Here is a 21,337-nt window from a genome sequence, read left to right as displayed (position 1 = left end):
GTCAAAATACATAAGAAAAGTGCCATACGATCAATTCTTATTCTCTCAGATTAAAATTCCTGGGTACGAACTACATTAAAATAGACGATAAAATGAATTTTTTAGTCTTGATCCCGAAGAGCTGAAAATTGGCGATCACTCGGTCAATTTCAGAGATGGATCAATTTTTCTTTCAGAATCGGATTCCTGAGGTCAAAATACATCAGAAACGTGTCATACGATCAATTCGCAAGAAAAAAAAAAATTTGGCCCAAAAATCCCCAAAGGGATTTGAACCCGGGCAAATTTATCGATTTTTGGGTCGAAAATCAACATTTTTTTTTCTTGGGTTTCCCCTGCTATTCTCATGTATTTCGATCTCAGAAATTCGAATCTGAGAGCCAAATTGTTCTATCTGCGGAAATTACCGAGTTATCCCCATTTTTTCGCATTTTTTGGTACAAATTTGAGGATATCTCGAAGGGAAAAAATCGTAGCTCAATTTGGACAACGGATTCGCGTTCCTGAGGTCAAAATACATAAGAAAAGTGCCATACGATCAATTCTTATTCTCTCAGATTAAAATTCCTGGGTACGAACTACATTAAAATAGACGATAAAATGAATTTTTTAGTCTTGATCCCGAAGAGCTGAAAATTGGCGATCACTCGGTCAATTTCAGAGATGGATCAATTTTTCTTTCAGAATCGGATTCCTGAGGTCAAAATACATCAGAAACGTGTCATACGATCAATTCGCAAGAAAAAAAAAAATTTGGTCCAAAAATCCCCAAAGGGATTTGAACCCGGGCAAATTTATCGATTTTTGGGTCGAAAATCAACATTTTTTTTTCTTGGGTTTCCCCTGCTATTCTCATGTATTTCGATCTCAGAAATTCGAATCTGAGAGCCAAATTGTTCTATCTGCGGAAATTACCGAGTTATCCCCATTTTTTCGCATTTTTTGGTACAAATTTGAGGATATCTCGAAGGGAAAAAATCGTAGCTCAATTTGGACAACGGATTCGCGTTCCTGAGGTCAAAATACATAAGAAAAGTGCCATACGATCAATTCTTATTCTCTCAGATTAAAATTCCTGGGTACGAACTACATTAAAATAGACGATAAAATGAATTTTTTAGTCTTGATCCCGAAGAGCTGAAAATTGGCGATCACTCGGTCAATTTCAGAGATGGATCAATTTTTCTTTCAGAATCGGATTCCTGAGGTCAAAATACATCAGAAACGTGTCATACGATCAATTCGCAAGAAAAAAAAAAATTTGGCCCAAAAATCCCCAAAGGGATTTGAACCCGGGCAAATTTATCGATTTTTGGGTCGAAAATCAACATTTTTTTTTCTTGGGTTTCCCCTGCTATTCTCATGTATTTCGATCTCAGAAATTCGAATCTGAGAGCCAAATTGTTCTATCTGCGGAAATTACCGAGTTATCCCCATTTTTTCGCATTTTTTGGTACAAATTTGAGGATATCTCGAAGGGAAAAAATCGTAGCTCAATTTGGACAACGGATTCGCGTTCCTGAGGTCAAAATACATAAGAAAAGTGCCATACGATCAATTCTTATTCTCTCAGATTAAAATTCCTGGGTACGAACTACATTAAAATAGACGATAAAATGAATTTTTTAGTCTTGATCCCGAAGAGCTGAAAATTGGCGATCACTCGGTCAATTTCAGAGATGGATCAATTTTTCTTTCAGAATCGGATTCCTGAGGTCAAAATACATCAGAAACGTGTCATACGATCAATTCGCAAGAAAAAAAAAAATTTGGCCCAAAAATCCCCAAAGGGATTTGAACCCGGGCAAATTTATCGATTTTTGGGTCGAAAATCAACATTTTTTTTTCTTGGGTTTCCCATGCTATTCCCATGTATTTCGATCTCAGAAATTCGAATCTGAGAGCCAAATTGTTCTATCTGCGGAAATTACCGAGTTATCCCCATTTTTTCGCATTTTTTGGTACAAATTTGAGGATATCTCGAAGGGAAAAAATCGTAGCTCAATTTGGACAACGGATTCGCGTTCCTGAGGTCAAAATACATAAGAAAAGTGCCATACGATCAATTCTTATTCTCTCAGATTAAAATTCCTGGGTACGAACTACATTAAAATAGACGATAAAATGAATTTTTTAGTCTTGATCCCGAAGAGCTGAAAATTGGCGATCACTCGGTCAATTTCAGAGATGGATCAATTTTTCTTTCAGAATCGGATTCCTGAGGTCAAAATACATCAGAAAAGTGTCATACGATTAATTTTGAGAAATAAAAATTTTTGGCCAAAATTTGAAAAAATCGTAAGGGGTACCCCTTGGAAAAATCTCAAATTTTGGCCGAAAATTTTTATTTCTTAAAATTAATCGTATGACATTTTTCTCATGTATTTTGACCTCAGGAACACGAATCCGTTGTCCAAATTGAGCTACGATTTTTTCGCTTTGAGATATCTCGATTTTTCTGGTAAAAAATGCGAAAAAATGGGGATAACTCGGTCCTTTTTGCAGATAGATCAATTTTTCTTTCGGATTCGGATTCCTGAGCTCAAATTACATTTGGATAGACCAAAAAATCAATTTTTTATTTTTGACCCCAAAAAGCTGAAAATTGGCAATAACTCGGTCAATTTTAGAGATAAATCAATTTTTCTTTCAGATTCGGACTCCTGAAATCAAAATACGTAAGAAAAGCATATTAAACTCAATTGAAAAAGTGATTTATTTTTTTCTCAAAAATCGAATTTTTTTGTTGCTTCTTCAAGAGTAATCTCACATATAATCAGCTCAGGAATCCAGATCTGAAAGCAAGAATCATCTACTCATGCAATCGATCGAGTGATCATTAGGTGGGAAGATTTTTTTACTTGATATTTTGAGGTAGCCCACTCGTTTTTTGAATAAATATTTGAATTTGAATTTGAAAATTTTTCTTTTTTTATAAGGTACAAATTCTGCCCCCATGCTAAGAGAATAAAAAAAAATTTTTTTTTCAATCCACCCTAATGCATAGAACTCTACATGTAGACTTACAAGTTGGTATAACTTATGTAGGTTTGTCATTGTCATATTTAATTAACATTATCATTTTTATTATTTCTACAATATTATCTACACGTATAGTGAATGTACAAAACATAATCTCATTTTCAGTCGAATAGGATTATTATTAAAAGTTTTTTTTTTTTGCTTTTCGTTTTTTCACATTCTTTCATACTAATAAAAATCTTAAAAATATACAACGATAAAAGACACATCCAAATAAATAACGCGTATTAACCTATTTCAATGTAAATACATATACATATAGCTGTACCCTAATAACCCATGCCCCGGCCATATCAGCAATATCACGTCTTTGCGAAATTCACCCATTAAAATATGTCGTCATTACTAAAACATTTTCAATTTGTCATTTAAATTTTTGCCGATTATTTCCGGAAAGTTTTTTGTGATTCACTGAGATTTTTATTTATTTTTATTCATTGATCAATAATAATTCATCACAACAACCGGGATATCAAATCATTCTGGCTTCATATTTATACATATAGTGAAGATAGTGATCGAATAATCTTAAAATTTTCAGTAATTACAAATCTTATATGAATATTGACGAGCAGTCCTAGGAATGCATCTGATACTCCAAACAAATTTGGGTGAAAGAGTATTTTCATGGAATCAATTTTATACAGATCACGTGAGATTGTTTCAAACTTATATAACTAATGACCTTGCGTGTAACTTACATGAGGAATGAGAAAGTGATAAAGCGCGGTGAATATAAGTGTAGCGCAGTGTTGTGCGTTTCAGGATTGTCATAAAAATTGATTGATTGTGTTTAAAAAAGATGAATATTCAAAATATAAATAAAAAAATATGTATATGTGTGTATATATATTGCAGAAATCAAAATTCTGCGCGAATAATTGGTCTGAGCGACGCATTATATGTACTTTTGATAAGTACATATGTAAATATAAACACAACGCGTGACTTATACCATAAAGACTTGAGTCTCGAGAAATGCGATTTATTCTTTCAAATTTTGTGCTTGAAAAACGAGAAATACACGTAAATTCTACGAAATCAGCATGTGATGAGGTAGGCAGACTTTATGACGTTGGAACACCGGATTTTTCTCTAAAGTTGAACCTAAAAATTTGATCACAAAGTTCGAAACCAACATATTCTATGTCAAAGTTACGAATATATTTCGTTTATAGAACGAACGAATTCCAATAAACTAATATCATAAGGACTATTTCATTTTTGCCTGAGACCCTAAAGTCTTTACGCCTTTGAATACTGATTGCAAAAATTAATTTGATCAGTAAATATTTGTGGAAGAGATAAAATAAAATAAACTAGCTAATAAAAGATAGATAATTCAATACTAACGATATTGAGTTTCAACGAGTGAATACTCTGAGTATCAGAGGAATTTTAGAAGGAACTAATTGGGTGAACACAAATTTTACTACAACAAAATAACAAAAAAAAAGTAGAACACATATAGATAATTGTTGAAACATTAGCTGCGAAGTTACCTAGTTACATCACCATTCACGACCCATAAATTTTTTTCATCCTTTTTTAATAAAGCTTTATTATGCACTGGAATCCAAATTGTGCGAGATTTGCAAGACTCCTTAAACAACTAGACATTTAATTCCTGGTCAATGATCACTTCGGTTGAACTCGAACTGGAGCGGCAGAACTCAGATTGTTATTTACACTTGCTTTTACCATCCAACAATTTTTTCCATAAGTCAAATTGCTCGCTGTATTTGACCATATGGATGCTAATACTACGTTGTATGTTACAGGGATTAAAGGATATCCTTTTGTTCAAAAATTCGTTAGCTTGAGTTCGCTTTATACCGAGTTTGTGGGCAACTATACCCGTCATGAATACATCTTCGAGTTTTAAATAAGTCTGTTCTAAAGACCCCTTGTAAAGTCTGGGAACAGTGTCACTAGACAATAAATACGCTGGTCCCGTTGTAAAGTCGGGAAAGACCTCGGGCTTGTACTGCATCTGGGAGACGTAATACTTGCTTTTTCTATTCCTTATCGGTTTCCACTTGCGCGCAAGCCGCCCAAATATCACATTTCTATCTTTGGACCGCTTGTTTATGAATGAGAGAAGTCGGGGTACATTTATGAACATGTCGTCATCTGTCTTTAGCACAAATTTCACCCTCCAACAGTAATCACGCACCCATTCGAGCCCAGATATTGTTTTAAGAGTCAAATTTGAGTATGAGTCAACAAAATTCCCCCGGATGATGTCACCGTACATATCCTGTTCACGTAATAATACCTTGGAAATTTTGGGGTCCGTCGTATCACCGAGAACAAAAGCAATGCTCACATCTTTACGCTGATCAAAGTGCGCCCATGTTTGTCTTATAGCCGTTCTTGCCTCAACATGATTCGGTGCAGACATTATAAGGATCACGAGGTTCAAGTCAACCCCAAAATTGGGACACTTGTCAGGCAGAGGTACAGAATGACCAGCTTCGTAAATGGCAGCTGCCGAGTCTTTGTTGACCATTAACCCACCAATGTCACTTACGTTTTGCGCCTTGGCTAGCTGTTTGACTGCTGGCTGCTCGCCACTCTTCGACACATTGTTCGCTATAGATGGTGACTGGAAACTGAATGACGTCGATAACGTTGATACAGGAGAAGCGTTGCTTACGTTGTGTAATCTGTAGAGGTTCGGTGGCTCCGATGTAGTGTTCTTTACTAATGATACACCTTGGCTCTCTCCGCTTGAATTTAAGGTTGTTCGTACTTGGCTACGTAACGTGTGACCTATAATTTTAAACAACATAGTTAGTGAAGAGAATAGAGGATATCGAACAGAGTAAGGACATACTCATTAAAAAAAAAAGAACAAAACACAAATGATAGACAGTTATTCGTGATAACCACATAATTTCGACGACTCAAATTATTAGAAATTTCGAGTATTATAAGCAATTGAATTTTTAAATATTTGAAGATCGTTAATCGCAAGTTAAATCCCGCGATCTTTGTAATATTCAATACTCACTGCTGGTGGTAAGTACCGCTGGTTGACGAATTTCATTGGTTGCGGTGTAATGATAGGCGTAGAATGATAGAAAAATTAATCCTAAAATCGAAAAATGCAAGATGCGACTTCGTAGATTTATAAATAGGTACATGGCGATCAAAATTTTGTTTTGGTTTCATTTGATCCGGGATTACGATGACAGTAGTAGCAGTAGCGGCAGCAGCAGTAATCGTTGATACGGAAATTTACAATAATTTCCATTATTTTCATACTTATGTTACTGTTTTCAAAGATTACTTTTTTTACTACCCGAGCACCGGACCCTCCTGACACTCCAGACTGTGTTCCATACTAAATTCAATACAACTTCATTCTACGGTTTAATATACAGCACTTGATCGCGACCAGCGCGACCGTAGAGCTCAAGAAAACACCTCCAAACATGTCATTATTCGTCGCTCCAGTCAACAAACCGCACACACGGACGGTATACGAAATTCACAAAACCCACCCTCTCTCGGTACCCCCACCAATGAATGTCAAATCGGCGCTCGAGTTTTCGATTTCGATTGTCCGTCAGTCGGTACTCGATTATCGCGTACCGCGACTTAGCGGGATCCTTGAATCAATTTTATCCTTCGACTCGGCGTGCGAAAGCGAGCGGCACAGAAAGATTCGCCGTCTAAGCTGAGGCAGAGGTCGCACGAATTTGATGGAAGAAATCTTAACCGTTAAGGATCATCGGCTCGGATTATTTTCGTTGGCGCTGCTGGCCCGTAATGGGATGACGCGTTGCGCAATGCGTATTATATAACAAACCCCTTCTTTTCGCTTTTACGGCGGATTTGAGTATCGGTGGTTCGACCCTGACTGAGCGAAGACAATAGCTCAAGGCGTAAGTTTGTTTCCCGAAACGGTTTAACTCTGGCAGAGATAATCGATAACCTATTTTTCCAACTTTTGGCAACGCGCCAAGTGTTTCTCCGTGGCAATGATCGTCATAAAAATAAAACGTTACTTTCAGACATACCTATCTAACGGATTCAGGATCATCGTCGTCATTCGGGGTCACAGTCTGAATCGAACGTGCGATTGTCGCCTATTCAATCCAAACTCCGCAACCGGTTATATTTCCAGAACGAGTTTGGCCAAGAATTTCGCCGAAAGAAATCTATTGCCAACTTTCGCATTATCTTACTTCATTTTGCAGGTTTAAAAATGAACTCCAGATCACCGAACTCCAAAAATTACATTTCAATATACATTCTCCTGTACGTGAAATCGCTTGAAATCGATGGATGAAACAGCTGCGCTGCAAAGTATAATGTACGAGGCGTGGTCGACATGTTTTGCAATATAATTTCTATATCTAGGCTTATTTTTGTTTCATCATCTTTTCAACTCAAGATCATTTCACGCTATTATAATACCTGCGTGAAATCGATAAATAAAACGAGAACAACCGAGTTAGGAGTATCGGCACCGCAAATAGACTAAACCGATTACACATAGAATTAATTGCACCCTGATATCGGGTTTTGTACCCTTTACTTTTAGAAAAGCCATCGACGATCGTCGGATATGATCAAGGTCCACTGCTTCAATTCACAAACTCCTGTTAATATGACTGTAATCATTCCTACGTCACGATTGCGCGGGTTGATGACCCGAAACCAGTTGGGTTTTTTTTTCCACAGAATAAGTTAGAGCCATTTCTACAACTATGACATATCCTTTAGCAACGTTTAAAAAGTCTTTCCAACCCGCCCCACGCTGTAGGTTCTCTCTGATTATTCCAAAGTAAATGAGGTCAAATTGACAAACCAGGAACTTGGATATCGGCACCCGCTCAGGCACTACGGTATCCGTGACAGAAAATACAACGTAATATACATCATAGATGGCTACATCCCGGTATTTTTTGCTATCCATTCGTTTGTCAAATTCAAAACGAACGGAATAGTGCATTTCTCATGCCCATGGTACGTATGCACGTACGTGCATACATGCATACGTGTGCTCTATTTTTGAATTCACTTCGCAGTGTGAAATCTCAATATTTGTCCTGTGTACAACAGTCAATTTATACCTACACATAAATAACACGTTTGCAGACACGCTGATCGTTACGCAAATAGGGTTCGAGTACGTGTACATAACGTGGCTACGTTACGTGCGTTGACAATTTCTTATCAAACCGGTTTGACTGGATATAATAATTTTTCCTTTCCGCAGGTGACTGTTATATTCGCACTGGTATCCGTCAGCGGAACTACGTAAAGGAGGGGACGTTACCGCATGACTAATAATTGATATGAAACTTTCGTGCGACAAAAACGAAATTTATTGCAGCCCAGATGAAAAGGAAACGACAGGCGAGCAATCGGTGGCGAACGGTAAAACAAAAAATGAAACTTATGAGCTTCAATCTTTAACAGTTTCGCGTATAATTATGATTTTTTTTTTTTTTTGCAGATTTGGCGATTCTCTGGCCGGGTGTTTCATAAGATGAAAGAAAAAACACTCAATTCCGTACATAAAGATGCATTCTCAAGCTCGGAAATGTGCAATAATCGTTTCGGACGACTCAACGCAGCAGGATTTCTCTTTGGTTGAGTTTACATAATTACGAAAGGTTCTCAACAGCGCAGTCTGAATTCACATTCAGATATTTCATCCTATATTACATAGGTAGTCATACATCATTATATCGTAGCTTTTGAAGAATCTCTAATTTGGGCCAGATTTCTTTAATTTCTGCTCCGAAAAGTGAAAAATTGGCGATAACTCGAACAATTCTATAGATGGACCAATTTGGCTTCCAGATTTGGACTCCTGGCTTCAAAATACATGAAAATACCATATGGAACAATTTTTAAAAAATGTTGATTTCGACCCCGAAATAGAAACAAATCCAAGGGAAAAACCCCTTTGGATTTTTTCGATTTTTTGGGCCAAAATGAAGTTTTTTTTTTTTAAATGAGCGTACGAGGCTTTTCCAACGTATTTTGACCTCGGGAACTCGAATCCGTCGAGTAAATTGAGCTACGAGTCAATCCCAACGAGATATCGTATAGTTTTCCCTCATTTTCTAATCTCGGATTTAACTTGCAGGTACGTAATATTGGAAATGCCACGAATCGCCGATGAAGCTAGGCAGCGGAAATTCCTCTACGCTACAAAATAGGGACGTAGTTGGCTAGCGCGTGTTGATCCGCACGTTATGAAGGCGGATGAGTGACCCTCGCGGAAGAGAAATGTAGGCGCACAACGAGATTGGATAATAAGTGTCTGAATAGAGTTTTTGAGTCGGGTCTTTTCTGCGCCGGTACAGCTGTTATGAGCTCAGAGAGTGGTGCGCTAAACCGATCGATGCCAAAGAGTATGCGTTGTTTTCTGTACCGCCACCTTCCCTTTTAGTACCCCTGTTCGGTTCGGAGGACCTCATTCGACCCTCGGAAACTAAGTCGGAAAAGCGCCACCCGAGGCACAGCGTGATGGGTGATAACGGTTGATTTTTTTCTCAATCCCCGTAGACCCGATTGGTTCACATGTCCGGGAAGTTGGACGGCGCGTAGTTTATAAACTAATCGGAACAGTGAAAGAAAAGGGGGTACATTAGGCCATGATCGTCGGTCAACAACGATCCACGAGACGATCTCTCTCCAACGCGGACATCACCTCGGGTTAGTTTAACGATCACACGTTGGTGGGCAATCACCCTCTCTTCGACTATTGTCCACGGAATAGACGAAGAGCAACGGGCGTTTAACAGTGCCTCAGTTTCAAGAAAATCAATATCCCATGGCCACACGCACAGTCGACAATGTGCATATAGAGTTTGCTGTGACGTCACGTCACAGATCCCAACTACAGTTCGAATAAGTGTAAATCAATCCGCAAACGTCTTCGACCTAGCTTCACGATCCCCTTGACATCGGAGTTCTCGAAGTCGAAAAGCTGACTACGAATGAAGACAAGGGTAGTCGTTCCAGTCGGCGGTTTTGATTTTGCGTTTCGCGCTGAAATTGTTGTTTTTTTTTTTTTTTTTTACGGGCTCTAAGCAGAGCATCGCGACGTCGTTGGCGACCCCTACTGCGTTTGATTTACATTTCTAGATTATTCGCTGGTTGGTCAGGTACAATTGGGTTTGTTCAGGTTGTTCGGTGGGTTTTCACCACGATTGCGCGCGGCAGTTTGTAATTCTCAGTTTAACTCAACTCCTGGTGTCTAGAGGGAGTGAAGCGCAATACGACAGTCCAACAATCAATATGTTTGCACCGTGTCTCCACGCGAATCTATTTCCCAGACTCGGTTCTTTGATTACGTTCGTTTTATTCGAAATTATTTATTTAAACTGAATTACTTTGCACCGGTATTCTGGCACATCGAGAAATTGGCCCTCGTTTGGCACAGGGCGATCGAGGAGACGGCGCGTTCCTCCAATCTCTGGAAGCGCGGCGATCAAAGGGTATAAAAATCACGATACAATACAAACATTCAAAAATACCATTTCACCCGACCAATCTCTCATTGGTTTTCAACACCACGTAAAATCGTGTAATGATAAACGGTGACGGTAGTAACAGTGATCACGTTGCATTTGTGAAGAATCTAATCCAGATCACCATGGCCCCGATGGCCAAGAAGCGCCTTCCTCTTCCCTTGCGCGATATAGCTCTTACACTTAAAGTTAGTATGGATTTACATCACCCGAGTTTACTACTCGCCAGACCCCCCGGCGTCCAAATAATTCTTAGTTCCGTTGAAACAAATGTGAAATTGTTGAAAACCGCAGAAGTTGAGCTCGCTAAACTTGAACGTTCAAATCCTCAGTCGACTATCCGGGACAATTTTCAGCGCACGATAATCCAGGTTGAATCGACCGACAATAACATGCCGTATGATATCTTTGCTCTATTTTCTGCAAATTTACGATGTGTAATATACAATTTGTAAATTGTTCATATCTTGATCGGTGCTGAATAGTTTTCCGTCTCGACATACTGCGGCTACTCTGGCTACCCCAACATTGTCCCACATTTCATACGATACCAGAAAACGCGAATCAATCATTCGCGAATGCGTGCGTTGACGTGATAGAAGTTGATTCAATCTTGGTTACATTCTAACGGCGAACGATATGATCCACTGATTTATTCTCAAAACTCTTTTAATCGAGTCTAGACACGACATTACACGCGGTACGATCGACCTTACTTGTAATGGAAAATTTGGCTCACAATTACGGTCTACTCTACTTATTGACGAGGGTGGGTTATCTCTCGATTGTTAAAATCTAGATTAGAAATCGATCAGTTTTGTCTATTTTGGTTCCTCCTTTTTCCCTGCATCGTCATCGATCAATAACATGGGTCTTATCTATTTTTTCAAAAATTTTCACTCTTTCTGTCTCCCCATCGTGGGTCGCTGGGAATCAAAGCCTCGACAAATGGAACCCTCAAAATATTTACGTTTCGTAAGTGCCGTTAACTCGCTAACTGCGTTATTTTTTCACCTTGTTTCTCTGACACGTTTGCGTCGATTGGGCGGTTGACATACGCTGTTGACCCCTGAAATTTTATCGTATCTCAGAATGCTCCAAATTCCTAAACTAAATTCCACTCTCCGGAGGTGAAACTAGCGCTTTTGTTGATATGTGTGCTTTTTCCCCTCAACTTTATTTTCGTTTAACGCGACGGTGTCGGCCTAATTCTTTCGTTCTTTCAAGGACATCGTTAGGCTCGTGTTGATTAAACTTGACGCTGAGCTTTTCAAAGCCTCCGTGCTAATTTCCGCGTATATGGTTGCTGACGTTTGTACGTTGCGTTTTTTGGATAAAATCTACTCCTTGCATTAAACAACCAGGACGATTATAGAATATACTAGATCGTGATCTTTCAAAACCCTCGTTAACTTTTCTTGATTACGCAACTTTGTTTTTTTTCATCATCCTCCACCATATTTACTTTTCACAAACCTCCAAGCCTTGAGATATTTAATGACGAAGCAAAGTGGCGTATAACGACCTCGCATAATTGAATAATTCACTTTGAAAACGTCGCGTAACATGGTATAATTCTGGAAAGGGACATCGTAACGATAGTATCGGACGTTTACGTAAAGAAATAATATAGTAGATAGATATAAGACGCGTATGATACGTAACTCCAAGGTACCCTTATCATTGTTTGTCATCGTCATTTCAAGGACTACACGTCGGTCTTGACATTGTTCGCTGCTCATTTTCAAGGTCACCTCTAAAAGCAATCCTCCCGTCATTGTCTCGGTATCGTAGATCGGAAAAAATTGCGCCGACGATTAAAATGAATAGCCTGAGTTTCAGATCGATGGATTCGGTGGCCGAGCTTGATTAATAGGTTCGATCCGAGGATATCGTTCAATCTGTAGTCGTGAGCCGAACCGACTGAGCTCCAGCTTTGGCTGGACTTTATCCGGTATATTGCGCTGCGATAAACATTACAACCTTATTGGAAATCCGACGAATTGCATGGACTGTTGTGAATCATACGCCCTGCAATTCGCTCGCCAATTTTCGACCTCCTTTCTTTACCCTCGTCGAAATCGAGCGGGGATCCACCGGTGAATTCGCGATTAGACTCCGGGTGACGACGCAACGAATCGTCCGTGCGTTTGGAAGATTAGCCGATTATCACTTCGGACGTACGAATAAATGTACCGTTAAGGACCTGCGAATATGGACAGAATCGTCATCGGCAGGGGGATGGTTGTTGGACGTGCGCGTCGATTACCTGATCTTTTTCCAAATTCGCAGGGAAGTGAGCGACGTACGCGGGGTGCGACAAACGGCCAGTGGAGTGAGAAAGTCAAGGGGAGGGAATAGTGGATCTTCGAGCACGGCGACGGCAGAGCAAAACCCGGGCGCACCGACGACTTTGGCGTCGGCACCATGATAGATCCGAGCTCCTCCGAGGAGGAGACAGAGGAGGATCAGAACCACCATCGCGGCGGAGAAGGTAGTTCGCACGGTTCCCACAGCTCCCACCATCACCACGCGCATCCTGGTGGTAGCGGAAGCGGCGGGTCCGTCGGACTTACCGGAAGCAGCGTTGGCTCCGTCGGGGGTTCGAATCACGTGGCGGGGAACGCGAGTTCCCTGGGGACTCACGGGGGCAGCATCCACGGGGCGCACGGCCGAGGAACCGCGAGCGTTCCAGCGTTGGCCGCGCAGCAGGAAGCCGTTGCCGCGGGTCTCGATGTGCCGAACCTCACCAGTGCCCGCAACTCCCTTTCACCCTCGATGGGGGCTGCTCAGGACGCGGCGAACTACGCCAGGTCGTCGCCCAGACCGACCAGTCCTTCGCCGTCGATCGCCAGCGAAAAAACCGAAGCCGAACTCCAGGTGAGTACCTCGGGGCGGACCCTTTTCCGCCACGCACGCTGCTCCTCCTGCGAGGAAATTCGGCGTTGCGACGAATTTATCGAGGGTCGATAGTTTTCAACGAGTCGAAGATTCGTCGGGTCAACGTAGCTTGAAATCTAATCGATCATCCTATGGAGATATTCCGTCCCGAAAATTTGCCGGATTTACTCCGAAATTGTGCGAATTTTTTTTCAACCGGTCGAACACGTATGCGTATCACAACGGCGATGTTGAACTTTATTCAGCTTTCGAAAGCCCGAGCGGACTACTTCTCGAGGATCAGGTGTAATCCAGAGCTCACTTGTGCAGAGTAATCGTGGAGAATTAAAATTTTCCTCTCGAACATTTCATCTAAAAAAAAAAAAGAACTCGAGGACGACCGCATGAATATTCGCGAGAAATACGTACGTGGAATAAATTATGTTTACATTTTGAATTCACATTGTTTTTCAAGATTCTCGCGGTATGCAAAAAACCACGTTAATTCATTCGAAGCGGATACATGGTCGCATGGTCGCGTCGTTTTATTTTGTCACCGGCATCACGGCGGATTTGCGAACAGTAGTAGAATCGAGACTTCTTTCCTATCGAAAAGTTGAAATAACGGTACCATTTATTCCATTGTAATTTTTTTTCTGCAGGAAAAACTGGAACGGGAAGAGGAAGAACGTAAGACTAAAATTCAACTCTACGTGTTCATATCGAGGTGCATCGCGTATCCTTTCAACGCGAAGCAGCCGACGGATATGACGCGAAGACAAACCAAGATCACCAAACAACAACTGGAGACACTCTGCTCTCGCTTCCAAGTAATTCGACCAATTTTAAATCCCTCCGGACTCACGACTCGAACGAAGCCTAGCTCTGATTCCCGGGCTCTCGGTTATTTATTTTTCTGTTTTGCACGGAGAGTTCGAATGCGGTTGACCGTGAAGACGAAGGGTGGGGTTTCGATCGTCCCTTGGAGTTCCCTTGCAAAGATTCGCTGTACCGTTTTCAATATCAGTGTCGCGGGAAGCCTTTCAAGTCCATTGAGTCATTTCTCGAAGCCTTTCAGTCGAACTTACGTTCGACGCACACTCGTAACCTTCGCGCAAGTGCCCCCCCCCCCCCTCCGTGTGATTTTAATCTGCTCTATGATACGAAGGCGAAGGCGAATAGCTCGACGATATCGTCATTATCCGGAAGAACGACCGGATGATCTCGCTGGGCTATGAAGCGCCGCGCGATTTCATGAACTCGACCGTTACTCAAGCAGCGCTGTTTGTTTTTCAATGGCAGAGTTTTCTCAAGGGTGAAACTCAGATTATGGCGGACGAGGCGTTTCACAACGCCGTGAAGAGCTACTTCGATGTATTCTTGAGGTCGGAAAGAGTGGTCCGCATGGTGCAGAGCGGCGCTTGCTCCCAGTACGACTTCCGCGAGGTGTTCAGGAAGAACATTGAGAAACGTGTTCGATCCCTTCCGGAAATCGACGGTTTGAGCAAGGAAACCGTCCTCACCTCCTGGATGGTAAAGTTCGACTGTATCTTCAAAGGTACGGGCGACGAGGACTCGAAAAGACCCTCGAGGATGCAACAGCAGTCGTTAAATTCCGAATTGATACTCTCGAAGGAACAGCTGTACGACATGTTTCAGCAGATTCTTGGCATCAAGAAATTTGAGCATCAGCTTCTGTTCAACGCCCTCCTGTTGGACTCAGCCGACGAACAGGCTGCCGCCATCAGGAGGGAGCTGGACGGTCGCGTGCAGAAGGTTAACGAAATGGAGAAGGTGAGCATTGAAATCGCGTCCTACCGCTATAGAGGGGTCGTTGAACGGAGAGGGAAACGGATCGCCCGGGATCCGTATCTCGATCGAGGCAACGATCGCCTGCGCTCGTCCCCCCGAGTAGAGAGGAGTTTGCTGGACCGTTCTCTGTTTCTGGTTCAAGGACCGAAAGCTAATGCCGCGGTTTCTCCTGAAAGAGATGGAGTCGCTCTACATCGAGGAACTCAAGTCGTCTATCAACCTGCTAATGGCGAATTTGGAGTCCTTACCGGTCTCCAAGGGTTCGATAGACAGCAAATACGGGCTGCAGAAGCTGAAGCGCTACAACCATCGTGGTGAGCGCTCCCGCTGCCGCAGTCAGGGTTCTCTCGCTAAGCTGGAGGGCGACTCCGCGGACTCCGACCCCCAGCTGACAAAGATGGATGTGGTGTTGACCTTCCAACTGGAGGTGATCGTCATGGAGGTGAAGGGCCTCAAGAGCCTCGCACCGAACAGAATAGTGTACTGTACCATGGAAGTGGAGAGTGGCGAGAAGCTGCAGACGGACCAGGCCGAGGCATCGAAGCCCATGTGAGTCTTTCACCCCGGCGCCACGTCGATTCCCCCCCCCCCCCCCCCTCCCCCCCGTTTCGATTCGCGATTTTTAACGCGTTGTTCCTAACCGCAGGTGGGACACCCAGGGCGATTTTTCGACGACGCATCCACTTCCAGTGGTCAAAGTCAGATTGTACACGGAAAATCCAGGCATGCTCGCGCTCGAAGACAAGGAATTGGGGAAAGTTATAATCCGGCCGACGCCGTTGTCGTGCAAAGTGCCCGAGTGGCACCGCATGAACGTGCCGAAAAATAACCCCGATCAAGATCTCCGTATAAAGATCGCATGCCGCATGGATAAGCCGCTGAACATGAAACACTGCGGATATCTTTACGCGCTGGGAAAGTCGGTTTGGAAGAAATGGAAGAAGCGGTACTACGTGTTGGTCCAGGTCTCGCAGTACACATTTGCGATGTGCTCGTACAAAGAAAAGAAAAGCGAGCCTTCGGAAATGATGCAACTCGATGGCTATACAGTGGACTATATCGAGGCCGCTTCTGCTAATTTGATGGTCGGCATGGACCTCGAGGGCGGAAGGTAATCCGCGATACCTTACTCGCCCGTCTCCCATGGCCATTTCACTTTCCGACGATGGAAATTATCCCGTTTCCGATTCCCCCAGGTACTTTTTCAACGCCGTTCGGGAGGGTGACAACATCGTCTACGCTTCCGACGATGAGAACGAGTGCCACTTGTGGGTGATGGCGATGTATCGGGCGACCGGACAGTCGCACAAACCAACACCGCCGGTCTCGGTGGCTGACAAAAATTCAACGATAAGCAAAATCCAGGGGGACGCGGACAGAGCGAGGAAGCACGGGATGGAGGATTTCATAAGCGCGGATCCCTGCAAGTTCGATCACGCCGGTCTATTCAAAATGTTGCAGAACTTGACTTTGGACTACAGATTGAACGATCCGTACAGCTCGCTCGGCTGGTTCTCTCCTGGCCAGGTTTTCGTCCTCGACGAATATTGCGCTAGGTAGGTACTCGACGCTTGTTTCGGAGCGAGTCCGTTACCATCGGAGATATCCCGATACATTCCCTCGCGAAACGAGCAGCCTTGCGATTTTTTAGTACGACTTTTCCCCTTTCTCTCTTCTCTCCTCTGCACAGGTACGGAGTGAGGGGATGCTTTCGACATCTCTGCTACCTCAGCGACCTACTCGACAGAGCGGAACAGGGTGTTATGATAGATCCGACGCTGATTCACTACAGCTTCGCATTTTGCGCCAGTCACGTATACGGGAATCGACCCGATGGCGTCGGTTCCATAACGCAGGAGGAGAAGAACAAGTTTCAGGAAATCAAGGAACGACTGAGACAGCTGCTGGAGAAGCAGATAACGAATTTCAGGCACGTTTTCGCACGTCGCACGTGTTACTTTACCCTCGCGTCGTCAGTCGACTCGCGAAACATGCCGCGTTACGTTACCGTTCCGACGCTACAGGTTCAGCTTTCCGTTCGGAAGACCCGAGGGCGCGCTGAAGGCGACGCTCTCGTTGCTGGAGCGAGTCCTGATGAAGGACATCGTGACACCGGTACCCCCCGAGGAAGTCAGGGAGATGATAAGATCCTGTTTGAACACGGCGGCGTTGGTGAATTACACGCGATTGTCGGCGGAAGCCAAAATCGAGGACGACCTCAGCGGAGAGGTCTGCGTCTCCCCGGGCAAAAAACTCGAGGATCTCATCCACCTAGCGAATCTCTGCGTCGACTTGTTGCAGCAAAATCAAGAGCATTATTCGGAGGTATTAGTTAGGTTTTTAGAACTAAAAATCGGTGTTTTCTGTTCAGGGCCCTCGAGTAGGAGTAGGAGGACGTGGCATGTGTTTGTATTCGAGTCGTTATCCGTTCGGACCAGGTAAGGGTCCCGAAATTCCTCCTCGGAAGACGAGTCTCGAATTCAGGCGAGGCGCCTTTCGCCCGAATCGCCTAATCGCTCGGTCGATGCGGTGGCGGTAAATCGCCGCGGGCGGAACTCTCGTTCGTTTGAAAAACTTGACGACGTCTTCCGAGAACTCGAGGGCCTCGCGCCCGGGCGGCGACCCCACCGTTCCGGGACCAATGGATAAAGTCGATTGCCCTCCGTAAATGTGCGTTGTCCAATATTTTCACATTTTGCTCCCACTACACCGCACCGCAGGCGTTTGCCTGGTTTAGCGAAATCATGGTGGACCACGCCGAGATCTTCTGGTCGCTCTTCGCAGTCGACATGGAAAAGGTGCTCACCGAGCAGCCGCCCGACACCTGGGACAGTTTCCCGCTGTTCCAGGTGCTCAACGACTACCTCAGAACGGACGGTGAGTTGACCCATTTCGACTCCGATTCCAAAGGGATATTTGAAATCTGCAGGTTTGCAATTAGACCAAGCGGATCGGATCGCGAATCGATCGGTTGATGATGTAAAACTTGCGCCCTCGTTGATACGCAGACAATCTGAAGAATGGAAAATTTCACCAGCATCTGAGGGACACGTTTGCCCCGTTGGTTGTGCGTTACGTTGATTTGATGGAGACGTCGATAGCTCAATCGATACACAAGGGCTTTGAGAAGGAGCGGTGGGAGATAAAGGGGAACGGCTGCGCGACTTCCGAGGACCTTTTCTGGAAACTTGACGCTCTACAATCTTTCATCCGAGGGCTTCATTGGCCCGAGGCAGAATTCAGACAACACCTGGAACAGCGGCTGAAGCTCATGGCCTGCGACATGATTGAATCGTGCATACAAAGAACGGACAACGCCTTCCAGCAATGGCTCAAAAAGAGCGTCACCTTCATCTCAACCGACTACATCATTCCCTCGGAGATGTGCGCCATGGTCAACGTCATTCTAGATGCCAAGAATCAAAGCTTCAAACTCTGCGCAGTCGATGGCGTCGACGTGGTGAGTTATTTCGAATGTCGTTGGATCGTTATTTAGTAATAAGCGGACAAAAATCCTTCTTCCACGCTCGCCTTCGATTATTTAATTTAATTTAATTTAATTTAAACGTTATTTCTAATCGACATAATGCCAGGTTGGACGAGTCTCTACGGATTCCTCCGGTTCTAGGAGGTCGTAAACGAGCGGCTTCTGTGCCTTGTTATCTGATCAATAATTTCTCTATTTCTAGCATCAGTACCACACAAAAATCGACGATCTTATCGAGAAGACTTCCGCTGGTATGAATCAAGGAATGATTAATAAACTAGTTTCAGTATTAGAAGCAACATTGTCCAAGCTATCACGATATGACGAAGGATCATTAATTGGTTCGATTCTCAGCTTAGCGGTATGTTTTTGCCACGAATGTTAATCTGTACATATGTACATCGATTTGCCCAGCCACGATATCCGCGGCCGGAAAGCCCAAAATTCATACCTAAACCGCTCGTTTCTGTTAAACTCCTCAGAAGGTATCCGGCAGCGGCAAAGAAATGGGGCAAGCTTACGTGAATTTCACCAGAAACTGCATGGATCAAATTCGCAGTAAAGTTATCGACGAGCTCTGGATATTGATCTTCTTCGAGGTAACTTGGCGATTCGTCGATCGATTTTTAAACAGACCGGTGACCCTCTGCGACATTCTTTCAGCAATGGTACACGGCACAAATTCAGATGCTGTGCAACTGGTTGTCCGAACGACTGGACCACAGTCTACACTTGTACCAATGCACGTGTCTAGCTCATATCGTGAAAAAGGTTTACTCGGACTTTGAGCTCCAGGGAGTTATGGAGGACAAGCTCAACTCCAAGACATATCAAACTATATTTCAGCGAATGCAAACTGAGGAAGCAACTTGTGCCTTAACCATGTCCGCTCAGAACGAAGAGTGAGTACAAATTAGAAACTTTCAAAGTCGACGCGCTTGACCTGCAACTGTAATCGCTCTGCTATTTGTTCAGAGGATTTTCGGAAAACGGAAACGACGACGATGGAGACAGACCGAAAGCGAAAGTAACGGTGGTCGAAACGGTGGCTGGAGAAGACGCCAATTACGTGTCGAACATTACCAATGTTACGTCAAACGTCGTTGGTAAAGTTGGCAGCATGTTTGGCAAGGGCATCGGAGGCCTCTCCACTAAATTTGGAGGTGCGACCAGCTGGTTTTAGCTGCACATCCGTACCGCACGCGTTGATAACAGCAGTCCCGCTCATGGTATGGCCCTTATCGCAAATTTCGTTGAGACCGCCAAGTTCAAAATAACAATACGCGAATATACCTGTGTAGCTTATTCGTGAAGTAAAGTAACGGAAAAAAGTCGAGTATTGTATAATTTATTAGCAACTTAATAGTGATTAACGAAGCTTGCGGATTGTAGTTTCAAAAGCAACGGGGTTCACCCGTTGTCAGAGAGAGCCGGAAAATGTGACTCGGGTGTTTTTCGGTCGAGGGAAGGAGACGTGTAAATTTCTATTGAACTTCTCGACAATATTTTATTCTAGTTTAATCGTAAGCCGCAGTATCCCAAATTTTAGGAAATTTGTATGTTCAATTGTATGTACGACACGTGACACGTCGCAGGTCCGAATCAAGCTCGTGTTTTATTTTATCGTCACTCTGTGCTTTCAACTGTAATTGTGATCCAACAGAGTTGACAAAGACGAGTGTCGACATACCCGCCAATGACAAGTAAATATTGTGTACCTTAGGGTTATTAGGGCCTAACTACAACGAGGCAATGAAAATAATAATTATTACCTGCAAGTTAGCAAATGAAGCAGAATCAAGTAAAACAAAATAAACTAAACCGAAATGGAGTGGAATAAAGTATGAACTAGATTGACGTACGTATAAAGGGCATAGCAATCTAATATAATTATCGATAGTTGATCATTGGTTCGCTTGATTTTTACTTCTATGATTGGCCATGCACAATTTCGAGCAGCAGAAAAACTAATTCATTCCCATAATCCCACCTATGAGACGCATGTATTTTCGAGTCATTTTTCGTTTCTCACGTTTTATCCGATCTCGATGTGACTCGTCTAATCGTAATCGTTACCGTGAACCAAAAATTAATATCAACAATTGCAAGAAAGTTCAAGAGTACAATACAAGTACGTACCTATATAGATGCCTAATTCAACCGAGAGTATATTGTACCGCATAAGTATCAAATTCATATTAGATAAATGTAGCAGATTCTATCGATCCTATTTATTTTCTAATCTTACGCAGTTCCTTATGAGGGTGATAATAACCGGAGACTCCTACTTCGCCGATCTATTACGGCTCACCCCCACCGTTAGAGATATAAATGCACTCTACGAGAAACCATTCGCGAATTATTAATTGCGCCTCATTTTGCAGAATAGCTGAACTCGTTGACCTGAAAAAGTATCTTCTAACAAAACTATATTCTTCACCGCTATCGAATGTCGGGTCTATCGATTGACGTTCATTAAAAAAAGCGGAAGATAAAAAATAAAAAACAGTACAATCCGGTAATTGTTCAATAGCTGTCCCAACTCTATTGCCCGTAAGTACGGATACGGTGTTCAAATCTCTCAGCACCCGGCAATCTACATATCTCTTAGAAC

At 43.1% G+C, this 21,337-nt stretch overlaps 2 protein-coding genes across 4 annotated transcripts; one reads left to right on the top strand and one right to left on the bottom strand.

The window, feature by feature from the left end:
• Positions 1-3,061: 3,061 nt before the first annotated feature.
• Positions 3,062-8,262, bottom strand: LOC105688234 (beta-1,3-galactosyltransferase 5-like). The gene is made up of 2 exons (XM_012404373.3): positions 6,059-8,262; positions 3,062-5,817 (listed from the first exon to the last, which is right to left on the bottom strand). The coding sequence occupies exons 1-2, from the start codon at positions 6,189-6,191 to the stop codon at positions 4,724-4,726; spliced, it is 1,227 nt and encodes a 408-aa protein (XP_012259796.2). The 5' UTR covers positions 6,192-8,262; the 3' UTR covers positions 3,062-4,723.
• Positions 8,263-9,461: 1,199 nt separating this feature from the next.
• On the top strand, positions 9,462-21,229 carry LOC105688225 (calcium-dependent secretion activator). 3 transcript variants are annotated; one of them, XM_012404349.3, is made up of 15 exons: positions 9,462-9,726; positions 12,837-13,424; positions 14,087-14,254; positions 14,727-15,218; positions 15,379-15,785; positions 15,883-16,347; positions 16,433-16,792; positions 16,927-17,166; positions 17,261-17,561; positions 17,957-18,113; positions 18,245-18,696; positions 18,926-19,084; positions 19,206-19,322; positions 19,387-19,625; positions 19,699-21,229. In XM_012404349.3, exons 2-15 carry the CDS (start codon positions 12,972-12,974, stop codon positions 19,904-19,906), a joined length of 4,218 nt encoding a protein of 1,405 aa, XP_012259772.1. In that variant the 5' UTR covers positions 9,462-9,726; positions 12,837-12,971; the 3' UTR covers positions 19,907-21,229. The 3 variants fall into 3 exon arrangements, with proteins under 3 accessions (XP_012259772.1, XP_012259771.1, XP_012259766.1); XM_012404348.3 differs by having other exon boundaries at positions 17,261-17,564; XM_012404343.3 differs by lacking the exon at positions 9,462-9,726 and adding an exon at positions 9,844-10,511 and having other exon boundaries at positions 17,261-17,564.
• Positions 21,230-21,337: the final 108 nt, after the last annotated feature.

The sequence above is a fragment of the Athalia rosae genome, chromosome 2 (assembly GCF_917208135.1).
Source record: "Athalia rosae chromosome 2, iyAthRosa1.1, whole genome shotgun sequence".
Taxonomy (NCBI): domain Eukaryota; kingdom Metazoa; phylum Arthropoda; class Insecta; order Hymenoptera; family Athaliidae; genus Athalia; species Athalia rosae.
The sequence above is the reverse complement of the archived record's forward strand: the minus strand, read 5'-3'. Positions and strand labels throughout refer to the sequence as shown.

Coding starts and splice junctions, on each gene's coding strand:
- LOC105688234 (XM_012404373.3), bottom strand. CDS start 6,191: ATGTACCTATTTATAAATCTACGAAGTCGCATCTTGCATTTTTCGATT. Junction 5,818..6,058: donor AGCGGTACTTACCACCAGCA/GTGAGTATTGAA, acceptor TTAAAATTATAG/GTCACACGTTACGTAGCCAA.
- LOC105688225 (XM_012404348.3), top strand. CDS start 12,972: ATGATAGATCCGAGCTCCTCCGAGGAGGAGACAGAGGAGGATCAGAAC. Junction 18,697..18,925: donor CAGTCGATGGCGTCGACGTG/GTGAGTTATTTC, acceptor CTCTATTTCTAG/CATCAGTACCACACAAAAAT. Junction 19,323..19,386: donor GGATATTGATCTTCTTCGAG/GTAACTTGGCGA, acceptor ACATTCTTTCAG/CAATGGTACACGGCACAAAT.